At 46.1% G+C, this 17,829-nt stretch overlaps 1 protein-coding gene across 1 annotated transcript in view; it reads left to right on the top strand.

Annotated features, from left to right (window-relative positions):
• Nucleotides 1-17,829, top strand: part of PIK3C2G (phosphatidylinositol-4-phosphate 3-kinase catalytic subunit type 2 gamma) — a 326,465-nt gene that overhangs the window by 16,666 nt on the left and 291,970 nt on the right. Inside the window, exons 4-5 of the mRNA XM_063930092.1 lie at nucleotides 9,040-9,194; nucleotides 16,607-17,645. Of these exons, the coding sequence (XP_063786162.1) occupies nucleotides 9,040-9,194; nucleotides 16,607-17,645 (1,194 nt within the window). The remainder of the gene's footprint in view (nucleotides 1-9,039; nucleotides 9,195-16,606; nucleotides 17,646-17,829) is intronic.

The following is a 17,829-nucleotide window of genomic DNA, read 5'->3' as shown; positions in this document are numbered from 1 at the left end:
CACTGCTTGCCCGCACCAAGAACCGCACCTGCACATTACCATACTTCCCAACATTGGAGGTGAGCACATTGGTACAGGGGATGTGGCCCTATCATGGAGGAATAGAAGATGGCAGTCATTAAGTAGGTACTTTGTTGAGCACTAATTTAGGTGAAAGGGGCAGTGGGGAGAGGCTGCAGGAGAGAAGGCGATGGGTGAAAAATTGGCAAATATGTTTTTGGCTTCATTAGACATAATTAGTGTACAAAAGTAACTTTAGACAGTAGATGGCAGTAGTGCTCTATGTAGGTCCCACACAATGAAATGATTCATACTGTATTACTGCGGAATTCAAAAAAACATTGTTTATTACAAGGTGGTTTAGGAACGTGAAAACATTCACTTATCTTTTCATTCTAATGTTGCTGAACTAGAACAATGACAATTGGGTCCCTTCACGGTGGCTGCAAACGTAAATATACTGATCAATATATTAACTAAATTGCCAGTGTTTATTATGGTGAGTGTGGAGCCACTGTGATGTGTGTGCGTGTGTGTGTGGTAATATATATTATATAATAAACCAGAGGGCACTGTGACTTTTATTACGATTGTCCATGAAAGTCCATAAAGAATTATTTTATATATAGACAGTTCAATTTTCAAATGAAATTCCAGCAGGGCTTGATTAGGCCGCACCGGGGCCTGTTGTTCAATGGAACTTGTGCCACCAAATGCTGTACTCAGCCAACTATTACAAAAATAAATTGCTCCTGTCTCATACAATTGCCCCTGTCTCATACAACTGCCTGCTAATACTCCTTTATCACTATATATCTTTAAGCCAAGTTCTTTGTACATTATGGGGTGAATTCAATTAGTTGCAGTAAATTACTAATTGTTCCCCTCAGGGGCTATCCAATTAGCCATGAAAGCCAATAATAATAATAATAATAATAATAAGTCCATCTCATCATATTACTAATGCTATATTACTATATTTCTGGAGCCAAATTACTACTTTATTACAGTACGTCTGTGTATTGCTATAAGCATATTAGTATCCTTCTATTCCTTTGTTACTATCCTGTATTATTAATCATACAGGGCTGGCCAGCCCACTGGGTGCGTTACACAGCCGTGTACAGTGCCAAGCTGTAAGGGCGCCATCATGGTCTGCCGCACATGCGACAACTCCTGCCGCCACTGCCAGACACCAACCAATCACCTGCCACTGCCTGCCCCTTGCCTCCTGCCCACCAGCCAGCCAGTGCCTCCCACCTGCCAGAGCTGCCCACCAGTGCCTCCTACTCACCTGCAAGTCAGCCAACTCCTTCTGCTCACCAGCACCTCCTGCCCACTCACCAGCCAGCCAGCGCCTCCCGCCTGCCAGCACTTCCCACCAGCGCCTCTGCTAGCCGGCAAGCCAGCTCCTTCTGCTCACCAGCGTCAAGCCAGCCAGTGCCTCCTGCCCCCCAGCAAGCCAGCCAGCGCCTCCTGCCCCCCAGCAAGCCAGCCAGCGCTGCCCACCCACCAGCCAGCCAGTGCCTCCCACCTGCTAGCAGGCCAACACCTCCCGCCAGTCCACTAGCCAGCACCTCCTTCCAGCGCTTCCTACCCGACCATAAGCCAGCCAGCACCTCCCGGCCACTAGCTCACCTGCCAGTGCCTCCCACCCATGCACCAGCCAGTGCCTCATGCTTTCCAGCATGCCAGCACCTCCCGTCTACCCACTAAGCAGCACCTTCTTTTTTTTTGGAGCTAAACCCCAGTGTACTATATGATTATTTTTCTTTGACACTGCTGGCCAGACTGCAGTGTATAATCATACACGTATTGTGTGACACTGTAGCTGAAAGTGAACTGTGGCGTTATTATTTCTGACTCATACAGGTATTGTGTGACACTGTAGATGAAAGTAAACCGCTGCGATATATTATTATTTCTGACTCATACATATATTGTGTAACGCTGTATGTGGTACATTTTTTAAAACAAATTGTGGTGTGTGTTGTACCCTGCTTGGTTCGTATTTGTTGATAGATATGGGGCACACACAATTGAGAGGAGAGCAGGAACCACATACTAGTGCTGCAGGTGCTGCCACCAGTCATGACGATACAAGTCCATTAACTTCATCTACTAAGGCCAATGCCCAAGGACATAGATGGCTTATGTCAGGGCATGTAAAATCAAATAAGCAATTAAGTTAAATAGTGGTAATGAAAAAAACATCAAAAGGAAAGTTAGCTACAGAGAAACATGAAAGTGGTAAGGAAAGACTGAGGTCTTGGCCTTTAAGTGGTGGTCCTGTAATGGTCAGTGAGGCATTTTCTTCTGCATCTCATGACGATGCAAGAACTTTTCATCCAAAGTCTAGAAGAGGTGTAAAAAAAATTTAAACCACTAAGGCAGCAGAACAAACTGTGCGTTCAGAACCGTCACACATTCCTGAGGAACATTTAGGTGTCCACGTCAGCTATGTGCGAGTCTGATATATTTGTCACACTGTCCTCATAAAGAAGCCTCTTTCACCTCCTTCCACCATTTCTGCACCATCTGCACATGTGGGGAGCAGTACAAGTAAAGATGGTGATGGTGAGGGCATAATAGAAATTGAGGATTCGTGTGTGGAAGTGGGACAGGATGAGGGGGATGTGTGTGTGTGTACGACTATCTGACAGTGAGGATGTTGATGTTGATGTTGATGATGATGATGATGATGTTGTTGTTTGTGTAAGTCAGCCACCAGTGGCTGCAGTTCTGGGCATAAGACCAAAAAAGCCACCTCTTGGGTGTGGGATTATTTTTACCCAAATCCTGACAATGTTTGTGAAGGCATTTGCTCCATTTGTGAGGCCAAAGTTAGTAGAGGTAGGGACGTTAGCCATCTAGGCTCCTCCTCCATGTTACATCATTTGCGGTGAAGACATGAAATTTATTGTACAAGATTATAATGTAGCTAACACAATATTTTTAAGTTGTTTCTGTAATATGTATCTATTAATAATAAATATATATATATATATATATATATATATATATATATATATATATATATATTGTAACACTGTAGGGGTGCAAGGTGCCTTTTCCTGGGGAATATGGCAGCACGCAGCAGCTGAGGAACAACACAAGTCCAGTTTCTGGTACAACTGACCCCGGCCAGTTTTATTGAAACAGAAAATAAAACAAACCCCAAAATAAAAATACCTTGCCTGTCCGGCACTAACTAAACATAAGATGTTCCTAACTGTCACTAAACAAAACACAGAGTTCTTCAGTACATACTGTATAGCTTACTTGCATCAGAAAGCGTGTCTCTCACACACAGATCCTCCAGCCTTCCCAGGCAGTCTGCCCATACTAATCAGGTTAGAAGCACTATATCACTCTTACACAGCTGAAACCCTGATTAGCCCTCTGTGAGGCCAAAGACCCGAACTGGGCCCAATGTCTAGAACTCGCCTTATCTCTCTCTCAGAGCCTTTACCCAGCTTTTACAGCAAACTGAAAAGGTTCAGACAAAACAAAGCATTTTTCCTAGAAGTTAACATTTTCTAAAACATGTAAGACAAGAACCTGGGACAAATATACCTGCCCTCAAACACTATCCCAGTGTTCTTGTCACATATCCCCCTCCCCTGTTTCGACCTAGGGGCCGGAACACTTGTAGCCCCCAAACAGAAGATGCGAGACAATGCATCTGCGTTGGCCAATTGTGTTCCCGGTCTATGTTCGACAGTAAACTTAAAGTCCTGCAACGCTAGAAACCATCTAGTTACACGAGCATTCTTGCCTCTATTTACATACATCCATTTTAAAGGGGCATGGTCTGTCACTAGTCTGAATTGTCTACCCAAGAGGTAATATCTCAAGGTATCTAGTGCCCACTTAATGGCCAAAGCCTCCTTTTCCACAATGGCATACCTTTTTTCATGCTCATTGAGTTTCCTACTCAAATAAATGATAGGGTGTTCGTCCCCATCTCTGGTTTGGGACAGCACAGCACCTATCCCTACCTCTGAGGCATCTGTCTGTACCACAAATTCTTTTGAAAAATCTGGTGTTATCAACACTGGTTGTGAACACAAAGCCACTTTTAACGCTTGGAACGCCTTTTCTGCATCAGGGTTCCATTTCACCACATTTGACTGCTTCCCTTTGGTAAGGTCTGACAACGGCACCGCTGTGGTCGCAAAATTAGGAATAAACCGTCTATAGTACCCAGTAATTCCCAAAAAAGCCCTTACCTGTTTTTTATTCACTGGACGAGGCCAGTTTTGAATAGCATCAACTTTATTCAATTGAGGCCTAATCAGACCTCTGCCTATGGTGAAGCCCAAGTATTTGACCTCCTCCATTGCGAGGCAGCACTTCTTTGGGTTAGCAGTTAACCCTGCCTCTCTGATTGAGTCCAGTACTGCTTGTACTTTAACCAAATGTGACCCCCAGTCTGTACTGTGAATTACCACATCATCCAAATAGGCAGCTGCATATTTTCTATGGGGCCTCAAAATTTTATCCATCGCCCGTTGAAAGGTTGCTGGAGCCCCATGCAACCCAAAGGGTAACATCTTATACTGGTACAGCCCCTCCGGAACCGAAAAGGCTGTTTTTTCTTTGGCGCTATCAGATAAAGGTATTTGCCAGTAACCTTTGGTCAGGTCCAATGTGGTGAGAAACCTGGCTGTTCCCAGCCTTTCTACAAGCTCATCCACACGGGGCATGGGGTATGCGTCAAACTTGGACACCTCATTTAACTTACGAAAGTCATTACAGAAGCGTATGCTACCGTCGGGCTTCGGGATGAGCACTATGGGACTGGACCACTCACTGTTAGACTCCTCTATGACTCCAAGTTCTAACATGGTTTTAACTTCCTTAGAAATAGCTTCTCGCTGAGCTTCAGGAATCCTATATGGCTTTAAATGAACCCTGACCCCTGGTTCTGTGACAATGTCATGTTTTATTATGGTCGTTCGGCCAGGCAGCTCTGAAAATACCTCCCTATTTTGGATGAGAAATTCTTTAACCTGATTGTTCTGATCAGCTGATAATGTCTGACACCTTCACTGCGGGAAGCAACCGGGGTGAAGACACCGAAGGGCAAGGCTCCGCTGACAAAGACAACCTATCTTTCCAGGGTTTGATTAAGTTAACATGGTAGATCTGTTCGGGTTTTCTCTTTCCCGGCTGGTATACTTTGTAATTAACCTCATTCACTTTTTCCCTAATCTCAAATGGACCCTGCCATTTAGCTAGGAATTTGCTTTCCACAGTGGGTACCAAAACAAGAACTCTATCTCCAGGAGCAAATTCCCGTATCTTGGCACTCCGGTTATAGACCCTCTGTTGAGCACTTTGGGCCTGTTCCATGTGCTCTCTGACAACAGGTACCACGGCTGCAATCCTATCCTGCATTTGTGTTACATGCTCAATAACGCTTCTATAAGGAGTGGGCTGTCCTTCCCACGTCTCTTTGGCAACATCCAACAGCCCTCTGGGGTGTCTACCATACAACAAATCAAATGGAGAAAACCCCGTAGAGGACTGAGGAACTTCTCTGATGGCCATTAACAAGTAGGGCAACAAACAATCCCAGTTTTTCCCATCTCTCTCAACAACCTTTTTTAACATACTTTTTAATGTTTTATTAAACCTTTCCACCAACCCGTCAGTTTGGGGATGGTAGATGGACGTCCTGAGGTGAGTGACCTTAAATAACTTGCACAATTCTTTCATGATCCTTGACATAAATGGAGTACCTTGGTCAGTCAAAATTTCTTTTGGTATTCCCACTCTACTAAATACCTGCACCAGCTCCCTAGCTATCGCCTTGGTTGTGATAGTGCGTAAAGGGACAGCCTCAGGATATCGAGTGGCATAGTCCATAATTACCAGGATATACTGATGGCCCCGAGCAGACTTTAACAAGGGCCCCACGAGATCCATGGCTATTCTGTCAAACGGGACCTCTATAATAGGCATGGGAACTAGTGGGCTCCTGAAATGGGGTCTAGGGGCATGATACTGGCATTCAGGACAGGAAGAACAATATTCAGACACTTCTTTATAAACCCCTGGCCAAAAGAACCTTTGTAAAACTCTTTCAGTGGTTTTTTCTGCCCCTAAATGTCCTGCGGTAACGTGACTATGAGCTAAATCTAGTACCGTTCTCCGATAAGGCTGGGGAACTACCAGCTGTTCCACCACATCCTCACCCCTTTTGACAATGTGGTACAAGAGCTCATTACAGATGGCCATGTGGGGATACGTAACCCTGTCACCTGGTACCACAGGTTCCCCATTAACAATCTTAACATTCTCTCTAGCCTTTATTAAGGTAGGATCCTTTAACTGTTCAGACGCAAACAGATCCTTCTTTACCTCCAGGTCAGGCACGCTTTCAGTTCTAACTACTATGTCTCTGTTCCCGGCAAGAGGGTCCTCACTGGACTCCCCATCTGTCACTTCCCCAGCCAAACTAGCAAAAGGCAAAGGGCCAGAAAGTTCCGAAGACCCACGTACATCCATAAAATCACCGGTATTATCAACTGGCTTTTTACTTCTCACATCTGTTGATAACCGTGATTCCCACAGTTTCCAAAAATGAGGAAAATCCCTCCCTATTATGGCCTCATGCACCAAGGTAGGGACCAGTCCCACTTTAACCATTGCTGACCCACAACAAGTTTCTATATTCACCTCAGCAGTGGCATAATATTGGGTATCCCCATGTATGCAAGTTACCCCAATAGGTATTTGCTGGACCTTTAAGGGGTTCACTAACCCAGCTTTCACGAGGGTAACTAAACTTCCTGAATCTAGCAAGGCCTCTACCCGGTTACCTTCTAAGAACACATCACACATTTGTTTTTCCAGCTCAGGTGAAGGTACCACAGTACAGGCTAACCTAGCAAAGAAAGACATTCTGCGACATTCAAAGGCAGCATCACATTGCATGGGTTCTTGCGTGACTGGGCAATTGGCAATAACATGACCTGGCATACCACACCTAAAACATTTAACCACACGATTATCAACCCATTTGGGCAGCATAGACCGTTCTAGCCCCATTGGCCTGTTTCCAGGGCCAGTGTTTACAGTCTCTCCAGCCTTGCGTTCTCTTAACCGCCCAGCAACGTTTTCCCACGGAACAGTCTTACCAGTCTTTACTGAAGGGCGCTGTCGAGGATCTATGGGTTGCTGGGTGGTCATCAGTAGTTCCTCTGCTGCCAAATACCTCTCTACCATGTCCACTAATTGGTCAGCAGTACCCGGGTTTCCATGGCTCACCCACTTGCGCAGGACCATGGGCAAAGATCTCAAGTAGCGGTCCATGACGACTCTTTCCACCATCTGGGGACCAGTTAATGTCTCTGGCTGCAGCCATTTTTTTGTTAGCTGAATAAGGTCGTGCATCTGGGAGCGCGGAGGCTTCTCCCTGGCGTACAGCCAACGGTGCACCCGTTGTGCTCGTACTGACAGCGTGACTCCCAGGCGGGTCAGGATCTCAGTCTTTAGTTTATCATAGTCCCGAGCCTCAGCAGGGCTTAAATCAAAGTAAGCTTTTTGGGGCTCACCTGACAGGAAAGGTGCCAGCAGACTGGCCCACTGTGCTTTCGGCCAGTTCTCACGCTCGGCAGTCCTTTCAAACGTGGTCAGATAGGCCTCCACATCATCAGCCTCTGTCATTTTCTGCAGGAAGTGACTGGCTCGTATAGAACTAGAGCTGGTTGGAGCACTGACGGCCACATCTCCAACCCGAGCTGCAAGTCTCTGCACCACTTCTGCTAAGGCCTCTCTATCCTGACGCTGTTGCCTGTAAAGTTCATCAACAACTGCCTGCTGTTGTCTCTTATTTTCCTCCATTGCCACCTGCTGCTGTCTGTTGGCCTCCTGCTGTAGTCTCCAATTTTCCTCCATTGCCACCTGCTGCTGTCGGTTGGCCTCCTGCTGAGCCGCTGTAGCTTGCAGCAAGGCTTTAAGCAGATCCTCCATGTCAACAGATTTTTCAGGCGGCTTTGTAGCTGCTTTCACCCAGGACATATATCAAACCCTCAGTGGTGAGTCTCAGTAACTTCACACTGGGCTGTATCTGCATAAACCACCGTTTTCTGCAGGCCTCACAAAGCTGCTGCTTTCACTTATGCGCAGAACGGCCTGCTCGCATTCTCCACCAAGTTGTAACACTGTAGGGGTGCAAGGTGCCTTTTCCTGGGGAATATGGCAGCACGCAGCAGCTGAGGAACAACACAAGTCCAGTTTCTGGTACAACTGACCCCGGCCAGTTTTATTGAAACAGAAAATAAAACAAACCCCAAAATAAAAATACCTTGCCTGTCCGGCACTAACTAAACATAAGATGTTCCTAACTGTCACTAAACAAAACACAGAGTTCTTCAGTACATACTGTATAGCTTACTTGCATCAGAAAGCGTGTCTCTCACACACAGATCCTCCAGCCTTCCCAGGCAGTCTGCCCATACTAATCAGGTTAGAAGCACTATATCACTCTTACACAGCTGAAACCCTGATTAGCCCTCTGTGAGGCCAAAGACCCGAACTGGGCCCAATGTCTAGAACTCGCCTTATCTCTCTCTCAGAGCCTTTACCCAGCTTTTACAGCAAACTGAAAAGGTTCAGACAAAACAAAAAGCATTTTTCCTAGAAGTTAACATTTTCTAAAACATGTAAGACAAGAACCTGGGACAAATATACCTGCCCTCAAACACTATCCCAGTGTTCTTGTCACAATATATATACCCCTGTCACCCACTATCTCCCTGCCATTATCTCTTTGTACCCTTGGGGGTACTGTTGTGTGGCCACACCCCTTCCTTGTGAGACCACACCCCTTTTTGCAGTGCTTCCCTTTATAAAAGCTTATCCCATCAAGAGGCCTCAAAATCTATATTTGTTTACCCAAAAATTAAGCTCGACCAGCGCTGCATTCCTGCTACTATTACTGGGTAATGCCACTGATGTTGTATTACGGTTACTATATTACTACTATTGCTACAAACCATTATCGCTTTCTCTATATCGCCCTCTTAGCATAAGAAGCAGATTCTGCGCCTCAGACCGGTCCTCTAACCCCGGTAGAATATGGAGTGTGGCGATTTCTTTTCCAGAAGATGTAGCCGACACAGAGATAGAAATTTACGTCTTCAGCGACAGTCTTCAAACTCCTCTGCACATTGCCCATAGAGGTGACGTATACTGTATGTAACCTGTCCACTCATTACCCATAGAGGTGACGTATACTGTATGTGACCTGTACTGTATGTAGCCTGTCCTCACATTACCCATAGAGGTGACGTATACTGTATGTAACCTGTCCTCACATTACCCATAGAGGTGACGTATACTGTATGTGACCTATACTGTATGTAGCCTGTCCTCACATTACCCATAGAGGTGACGTATACTGTATGTGACCTATACTGTATGTAGCCTTTCCGCATATTGCCAATAGAGGTGTGTGAGGAACTGAGGTCTGTGACAATTAATATAGCTATGCCTCATTTCCCATGTCACATATGTACTTTTTATACCCATATCCATATCCATCCAATTTGTCTGTTTGTTCATTCTCCATAACATGTCCATTGCTGCTCACCCAATACGGTGTTTAAATCAACCTTAATATTGTTAATATATGCAATTGTGTTGTTATCTGTTACCCTTTAGATAATGTATTTATGTTAGACCTAGTTTTCTATTGTTTTCATACACCACAGTGGACACCGCAAAGGTTGAGTCATATAAGGTACCATTGTCCATGTTTGTTTACTCCCTATTGTCCAAAAGTGAGCTGACCAGACAGGGTGGCTCTCTGGTTGATGTAATCACCTTGATTAGAATATGTATTGTATTACAATGCTGTAAGATCCTAAGTCACAGAGGACACACACCCCTGCAATATGAAGCTTCTGGAGGTAGAAGTAGAGCTACCCAGAGAGCTGAAGAGAGATTCTTTGATCCCAGGCTAAGAAGTAATGTTCTGTCAGGAGATTGTGGTGGGAATTGTCTTGTGGAATTGCATTACATAAGTGTGCTGAACTGTGTTATAACCTATTCTGTCAATAAGCCCCGGTTGGATTTTTCATCTACCACCAAGCTTGACTGATATGGAACCAGATAGCTTCACATTTGGATGTATATGGATATGGGTATAAAAAGTACTTATTTGACATGGGAAATGAGGCATAGCTATATTAATTGTCACAGACCTCTCATTTCCTCACATTCCTCTCCCACTTTTTAGACCCAATGTCCCAGAAAGTTGTAGGCAAACTCCTCAATGTCCAAGCGAGGCTGTTGGGACAATCCAGTAAGTCTTTCCTTAGGTTTGGCGAGAGGGTAATTAGCAGTTCAGAAGTTCCTCTACCACTTTTAGGCCCTGTGCCTGGGAAGTACAAACTAGCTGGCACTGTAACCCCACCTGGGTCAAAAAGACTGAGGGCCATGTTTCCTGAAGAGTCTAATGACCGGCCTTTTGGGTCTGGTGGAATTATGATTCGCAACCCACAATTGCTCAGTTCTTCACCAGATTCCCAATTATATGTCCCTGGTAGCAAATAACTCTGGGCCCAAAACATACTTGTAAATGCCTGTACCTCTCCCACTCGTTCCGTGGTCTCCCACCTGAGAACAAGCAAATAGTGGGATGCTGGCTGAGAGCAGTTTCCCTCCTGGTGGTGCAATACATCCCTCGCCTCTAGCACTTCAGGAGTGGGTATTTTATCCACAGCATAAATTTGTCAGTTACATAGTAACATAGTATCTAAGGTTGAAAAAAGACAATTGTCCATCGGGTTCAACCTATTTGTGGTCTCCTATGCACGATTATTTTGTATAAAATTTTGACTGAAGTTGCTGACTGCCGTTCCGATTAACCCCTCTTTTTTATAATAACCATAGTGCGTGACTATGCCCCGTAACCCTGGATATCCTTATCCATTAGGAATTTATCTAACCCATTCTTAAAGGTGTTGACTGAGTTGGCCATTACAACTCCCTCAGGCAGGGAATTCCAAACACGTATTGTCCTTACCGTAAAAAAGCCTTTACGCCGTATTGTGTGGAATCTCCTCTCCTCTAACCTGAGCGAGTGTCCACGAGTTCTCTGTGTTGATCTAACCAAAAACAGGTCCTGTGCAAGATCTGTATATTGTCCCCTTATATATTTGTAAATGTTGATCATGTCCCCTCTTAATCTCCTCTTTTCCAGTGTAAACATGCCTAGTCTTTCAAGCCTTTCCTTGTATTCCATCGTCTCCATGCCCTTAATTAGTTTGGTCGCCCTCCTCTGTACCTTTTCTAGCTCCAGGATATCCTTTTTGTAGTACGGTGCCCAGAATTGTACACAGTATTCAAGGTGTGGCCTCACTAGTGATTTATATAACGGGAGTATAATACTCTCGTCCCTTACATCAAATTCCCCGTTTTATGCATGCTAATATCTTATTAGCCTTCTTTGCTGCAGTCCTACTTTGGGTACTACTGCTTAGCTTGCTATCTATGAGGACACCTAAGTCCTTTTCCAGTACAGAATCCCCTAATTTTACCCCATTTAGTAGGTAGGTGTTATTTTTGTTCTTGTTACCACAGTGCATTACCTTACACTTGTCTGTATTGAAGCGCATTCTCCATTTGGCTGCCCATGCTTCTAATTTAACTAAGTCGTTCTGAAGAGACTCGGCATCCTCCTCTGTATTTATAGCCTTACACAATTTGGTATCATCTGCAAAAATTGACACCATGCTCTCTAGACCTTCTGTTAGGTCGTTAATGAAAATATTGAACAATAGCGGTCCTAATACCGAGCCTTGCGGCACACCACTTAGCACTTCAGTCCAAGTTGAAAAAGATCCATTAACCACAACGCGCTGCTCCCTGTTATCTAACCAGTTTTTGACCCAAGTGCATATTGTGCTTCCTAGCCCTGATTCTTGTAGCTTGTAGATAAGTCTCATGTGTGGTAGAGTATCGAACGCTTTGGCAAAGTCTAAAAAGATTACATCCACGTCTTTACCCTGATCTAGGTTTGCGCTTACTGTTTCATAAAAGCCAAGTAAGTTGGTTTGACAGGATCTGTCCTTCATTTGCATAAGGACGGTCAGATGCTGGTGCTCTGCCATGGCCTCAGATACAGTGTGGGGCTCTCCTCCACCCTCCTAGGATTGCATGCCCAAAATCTGTCCAATGGCAGTAACATGTTGGGGCTCCTGCCCTATTGCCAAAGGCAAATTGAACATTGGCTGCAGGGAAGTAGCAAAATCCAACAATTTGTCTCTTAACTCTTTCCCCTCAAAAGCCACTTTCACTGTTCCCTCAGGTAATTCCCCATGTGGCCGCAGAGAAACTAACAGGACTGACTGATCCCTGTCCAGGTCTTCTCCCTCAAAACCCAATCCCCCTTCCCCTAAACGGGATCCGGTCTGAAGATCGACAGTGTCTAGGTCGACAATGTTTAGGTCGACCACTATAGGTCGTCACTAGGTCGACATGGATGGAAGGTCGACAGGGTTTCTAGGTCGACAGGTCTAAAGGTCGACGTGAGTTTTTCACATTTTTTTCTTTTTTTGAATTTTTTCATACTTTACAGTTCCAATCGTAGTCCACGTGGATCGTTAAGTGTGCCGAGCGCAGGTGCACTAATTTAGGATCCCGGTCACTCTACGAAGAAAACGACACCAAAAAAAATAAAAAATCCTCATGTCGACCTTTAGACCTGTCGACCTAGCACATGTCGACCTAGAAACCCTGTCGACCTTCCATCCATGTCGACCTAGTGACTGTCGACCTATAGTGGTCGACCTAAACATTGTCAACCTAGACACTGTCGATTTGATGAACCACCCCCCCCTAAACACAACACTGTGAATGGCTCAGTAGCCAGGACTGGTTGGTGCTCACATGAAGGATTCCCTTGGAGGCTCTGTTGCTCGAGTGGTGGTCGGGTGATAGTGGCGACTTCTTCCTCAATGTCTCGCTGGCACTCTGCAATGGTTTCTATATCCTCCAAGCCTGCAAATGGCCACAGCTCAGGCTGGTCACAGAGTGTCTCACTGTGACATTCCCCAAGGGACAAGAGAACGGGTTGCAGACAGCGCTTCCTTGCATCCACCTGGTCAAGGTCATCCTTTTCCAGTGTAACATACTGGGCAGACAGTTCTTGACACTCTCTCACTGAGTCCTCATCTTCCGTCTCAGCAAAAGGGAAGTTGTAGTGCAGTTCCTCCTGGGGTGCCTGGATTGTGCTCACTGCTGTCTTCACTTCGTGTGCTTCCTTCTGTATAGACCACTGGGCAACTTCTTCCCTTGGGTATGGGAGAAGCTGTTGCAGGTGGTGCCTTTCCACATCCACCCTGTAACACTGGCCTCGCCATGCTGGGGTATCCAGGGGCCCCCGATCCAATGCCACTTCCTCTGGCTCTGTCCGGGAAGGCAATTTACTCTGCACTTGCTCTTCCGTCTCTGTATATTGTATCCTTTGTGTCATTTGGGCCACTGTTTCGATCACTTCCTCCCTGAATTCCTCAAACTCTGGCTCCCCCAGCAGATTCCATGTGGCGGCTTCACTTCTGCAGTGCATGAACGCATTCCCCAGATGACACAACTTGTCCTGTATGCTGGATACTCTCCACCTGCTGATTTCCCACTGAGCTTCATTCCAGTACTCCCAAATGTACTGCATCTTGGTAACAATAAATAACATATCCGGCTTCCCAGCCTGCCGATATGCTGACGAACTTCCATCCACAAGCTCCACTGCCCTGGTTCCATTACTGATCCCCTCCACTGAGTCCTGGACCATATCCTACTCTTCCTCCGCATCACAAGGGTGCTCCAAGTCCCATTGAGCCAATTTTCCAATAAGGGACCCCTTGGTATCCACTGTGTTGAATACAATTTTTCTTGCGTGACACAGTTCTTGCAGGATTCCCTTCTTGCTGTACCGGTAGCATAGTGGGGCGGAATCCATTGCCTGCTGTGGTTTATTCCTATCTGCTGGTCTCTTGAGTGATCCCACCACTGCCGCCAAATGTAAAGATATCGGGTTCCAAATCATTCAAGTTTGGTGGTAGATAAAAAACCAACCGGGGTTTATTGACAGAATAGGTTATAACACAGTTCAGCACACTTCTGTAATCCAATTCCACATGACAATTCCCACCACAATCTCCTGACAGAACATTACTTCTTAGCCTGGGAGCAGAGAGTCTCTTCTAGCAATACAGAGACCCAGATAAATCCAATATAATGGGTCCCCAAGCAGATCCCTGGCAGAACATTACTTCTTAGCCTGTGATCAAAGAATCTCCCTTCAGCTCTCTGGGTAGCTCTACTAAAGGGGGGTACTCACGGGAGAGATGTGTGCTGAGCGATCTTAACACAGACCGCTCAGCACACATCTCTCACCCCGCTCAGCACAGCGCGATGTGCTGAGCGAGGGGAAAAGCCGACGGGGGGGCCGCTCACTTCACACAACGGTGAAGTGAGTGACCCGCTAGATTGAGCCTGCATGCAGGCTCAATCTAGCATCGGCGATAGCGCATCGCTATCGCTGAAGGGCATACACACAGCAGATCCGTGCTTAAAATCTAAGCAATCTAGCAAGATTGCTTAGATTTTAAGCACGGATCTCTCCATGTGTACCCCCCTTTATACCTCCAGAAGCTTCATATTGCTGGGGTGTGTGACCTCTGTGTTTTAGGATCTTACAGCGTTGGAATACACTACATATTCTAATCAAGGTGATTCCATCAGTCAGAGAGCCACCCTGTCTGGTCAGCTCACTTTTGGACAATAGGGAGTAAACAAACATGGACAATGGTACCTTATATGACTCACCCTCTGTGGGTCCACTGTGGTGTATGAAAACAATAGGAAACTAGGTCTAACATAAATACATTATCTAAAGGGTCACAGATAACATAACACAATTGCATATATTAACACTATTAAGGTTGATTTAAACACAGTATTGGCTGAGCAGCAATGGACATGTTATGGAGAATGAGCAAACAGACGGATTGGATGTATATGGATATGGGTATAAAAAGTACATATTTGACACAGGAAATGAGGCATAGCTATATTAATTGTCACAGACCTCAGCTCCTCACAAGGTGACTTACGGTGTCTTATACACTGTAGTGCCAAAAGTCATGGGATAGCAGTATATAAAGGTAATAGTAGGTGGGCCACCATACTGTGACGTCTTGGATATGGTAAGACTTGCATCAGTTGTAATCTGACATAACGTGAGTTAGTTTGAACACAGGCGAGGTTGCTCAGGGGAAGGCGAGGTGAATTATTGGAATTGGAACGAGGCATAATAGTGGCCTGACAGATGGAAAGTAGTGAGGACATTTAACCTTCCTCAATCTATGGTGTCACATATACAGGAATACCTCATGGAAGGCACTACCACTCGCCATGGACAGCGCAGTGCCGACCATAGGTGGCATATGATTGTCACCAGCAGCATCTGGCCAGAATTGTCCATGGTAACAGACAAGCAACACTGGCTCAAATCACATCCACATTCGGTGCAGGAGGTACCAGACGGATATCCAGAAGATCAGTGCAGCGTTCCACAGCCTCCATGGGATATGGAAGAAGACCCACCAGAGTGCCTCGTTACCACTACAATACCGGACATAACTCCTCCCCTGGGCTCGTGACACCGCTAATTGGACACTGTATGACTGGCAACATGGTCCCATAAATCATGGTTCCAAGTGTTTTGGGCTGATGGTAGTGTTTGGGTGTGGTGCAGACCCCATGAGTTCATGGACCTCAGTTGTCAACAAGGCACTCCGTAGCCTGATGGTGGTTCTCTAATGGTGTGGGATGTGTTCATGTGGCATGGGTTGGGTCTGCTGGTCCGCCAGAGACGAAATTGACCGGTAACCGCTAAGTTGCATTGCTTGGTGACTATTTGCAGCCCTTCATGGACTACACGTACCCCCCAAAAAATGGAATATTCCAGCAGGATAATGCAGCGTATCATCAGTCCCAAGTTGTCCAGAATTGGTTTGAAGAGCATTGTGGAATGTTCCAACAAATGATGTGGCCAACACGTTCGTCCGACAACCAAATCAAGCAGTTATGGGACGTGGTGGAGAGAAACATTTGCACCCAAGATCTTTCACTTACATCAGAAAGATCAGGGAGCTGTGAGAAGCTATACAGACAGCATGGGTCAACAGCTCTCCAGATATCTTTCCTCCACTTGTGGAATTGATGCCACGTTGAGTTGGCGCACATCGCTGGGTAGAGGGGTCCTATACAATACTAGGCATCTATCCCATGACTTTTGGCAGGTCTGCATTGTCCATATTACATAGCCACAGTGGGTAACACAGTCAGAGATGGGCACTAATGCGATAGCAACGTTTGTCGCAGTTGCTACTACAGAATGTTATGGTAATGCCGCAGCCGATGGGTTGTCTACTGCTCCGCTCAGCGGAAACCATCGGGACACGTGCACAAAGGAAAAACGTTTGTCCTTCACCCTGGTCTGAATTAGCCGCACAATCCTACACAACACACGTTATGTCACCCAGCTATAGAAATACTCTAATTACTTTGTTTTATTCCTTTACAGATTCTGTTCGTGTAGAAGATTTAATTGCAGATATTTTCCACAACTTACATCATCCCGCCCCTCAGGTCCCACCATATCATCCCGCCCCTCAGGTGCCACCATATCATCCCGCCCCTCAGGTGCCACCACATCATCCCGCCCCTCAGGTGCCACCACATCATCCCGCCCCTCAGGTGCCACCATATCATCCTGCTCTTCAGGTGCCACCACATCATCCCACCCCTCAAGTGCCACCATATCATCCCGCCCCTCAGGTGCCACCATATCATCCCGCCCCTCAGGTGCCACCATATCATTACGCCCCTCAGGTGCCACCATATCATTATGCCCCTCAGGTGCCACCATATCATCCCACCCCTGAGGTGCCACCACATCATCCCACCCCTCAGGTCCCACCACACTCTTCTTCTATAGAGGCTTCATATGTATTTGCCCCCAGCAACCATCATTATGCTCCCCAGATTCAGTACTCAGGTCATCAGTATCCGTACTCTGCTTCACAGAATCAGTACTCGGGTTATCAGTACTCGGCTACTCAGAATCAGTACTCAGGTCATCAGTTTCAGTACTTGGCACCCCAGGGCGAGTACTCGGCTAGCCATAATCAGTACTCAATGCCTCAGTATCAGTATTCCGCTTCACAGAATCTGTACCCTTCTCTACATGGCCAGTACTCGGCTCACCAGGATCAGTACTCGGCCCCCCAGGATCGGTACTCTGTCCCCCAGGATCGGTACTCGGCCCCCCAGGATCGGTACTCGGCCCCCCAGGATCGGTACTCGGCCCCCCAGGATCAGTACCCTACTCTACATGGCCAGTACTCCGCCCCCCAGGATCAGTACTCCGCCCCCCAGTCTCTATATCCTTCTCTACAGGATCTGAGTCCCCTGCAACAAAGTCAGCATTCCCCATCACAGCCCCTATATCCTTCTCTACAAGACTCTCTGCTGCAGAGCTTGGAGCCTTCAGGACGTCCGCAAGACCCTGCGCCGGGAAATAGTTTTCTGAGCATCTGCGGCTTTGATGAGTATTTACAGATGTAAGTATAAATTGTGATTATATCCGCACTCTGTATTTAGTAGTAACCAGAGGGAAGACGCCAGAGTATGTTCTGCTCTGCTACTGTAGATATCTATCATTACTGCATAGATGAACGCCGTCATATACTGTATCCTAACATTACAGATGTGTCCTCCACTAACTGTGTTTCCATTGCGCTATGC

This window comes from Pseudophryne corroboree, chromosome 6 (assembly GCF_028390025.1).
Source record: "Pseudophryne corroboree isolate aPseCor3 chromosome 6, aPseCor3.hap2, whole genome shotgun sequence".
NCBI lineage: Eukaryota > Metazoa > Chordata > Amphibia > Anura > Myobatrachidae > Pseudophryne > Pseudophryne corroboree.
The sequence above is the reverse complement of the archived record's forward strand: the minus strand, read 5'-3'. Positions and strand labels throughout refer to the sequence as shown.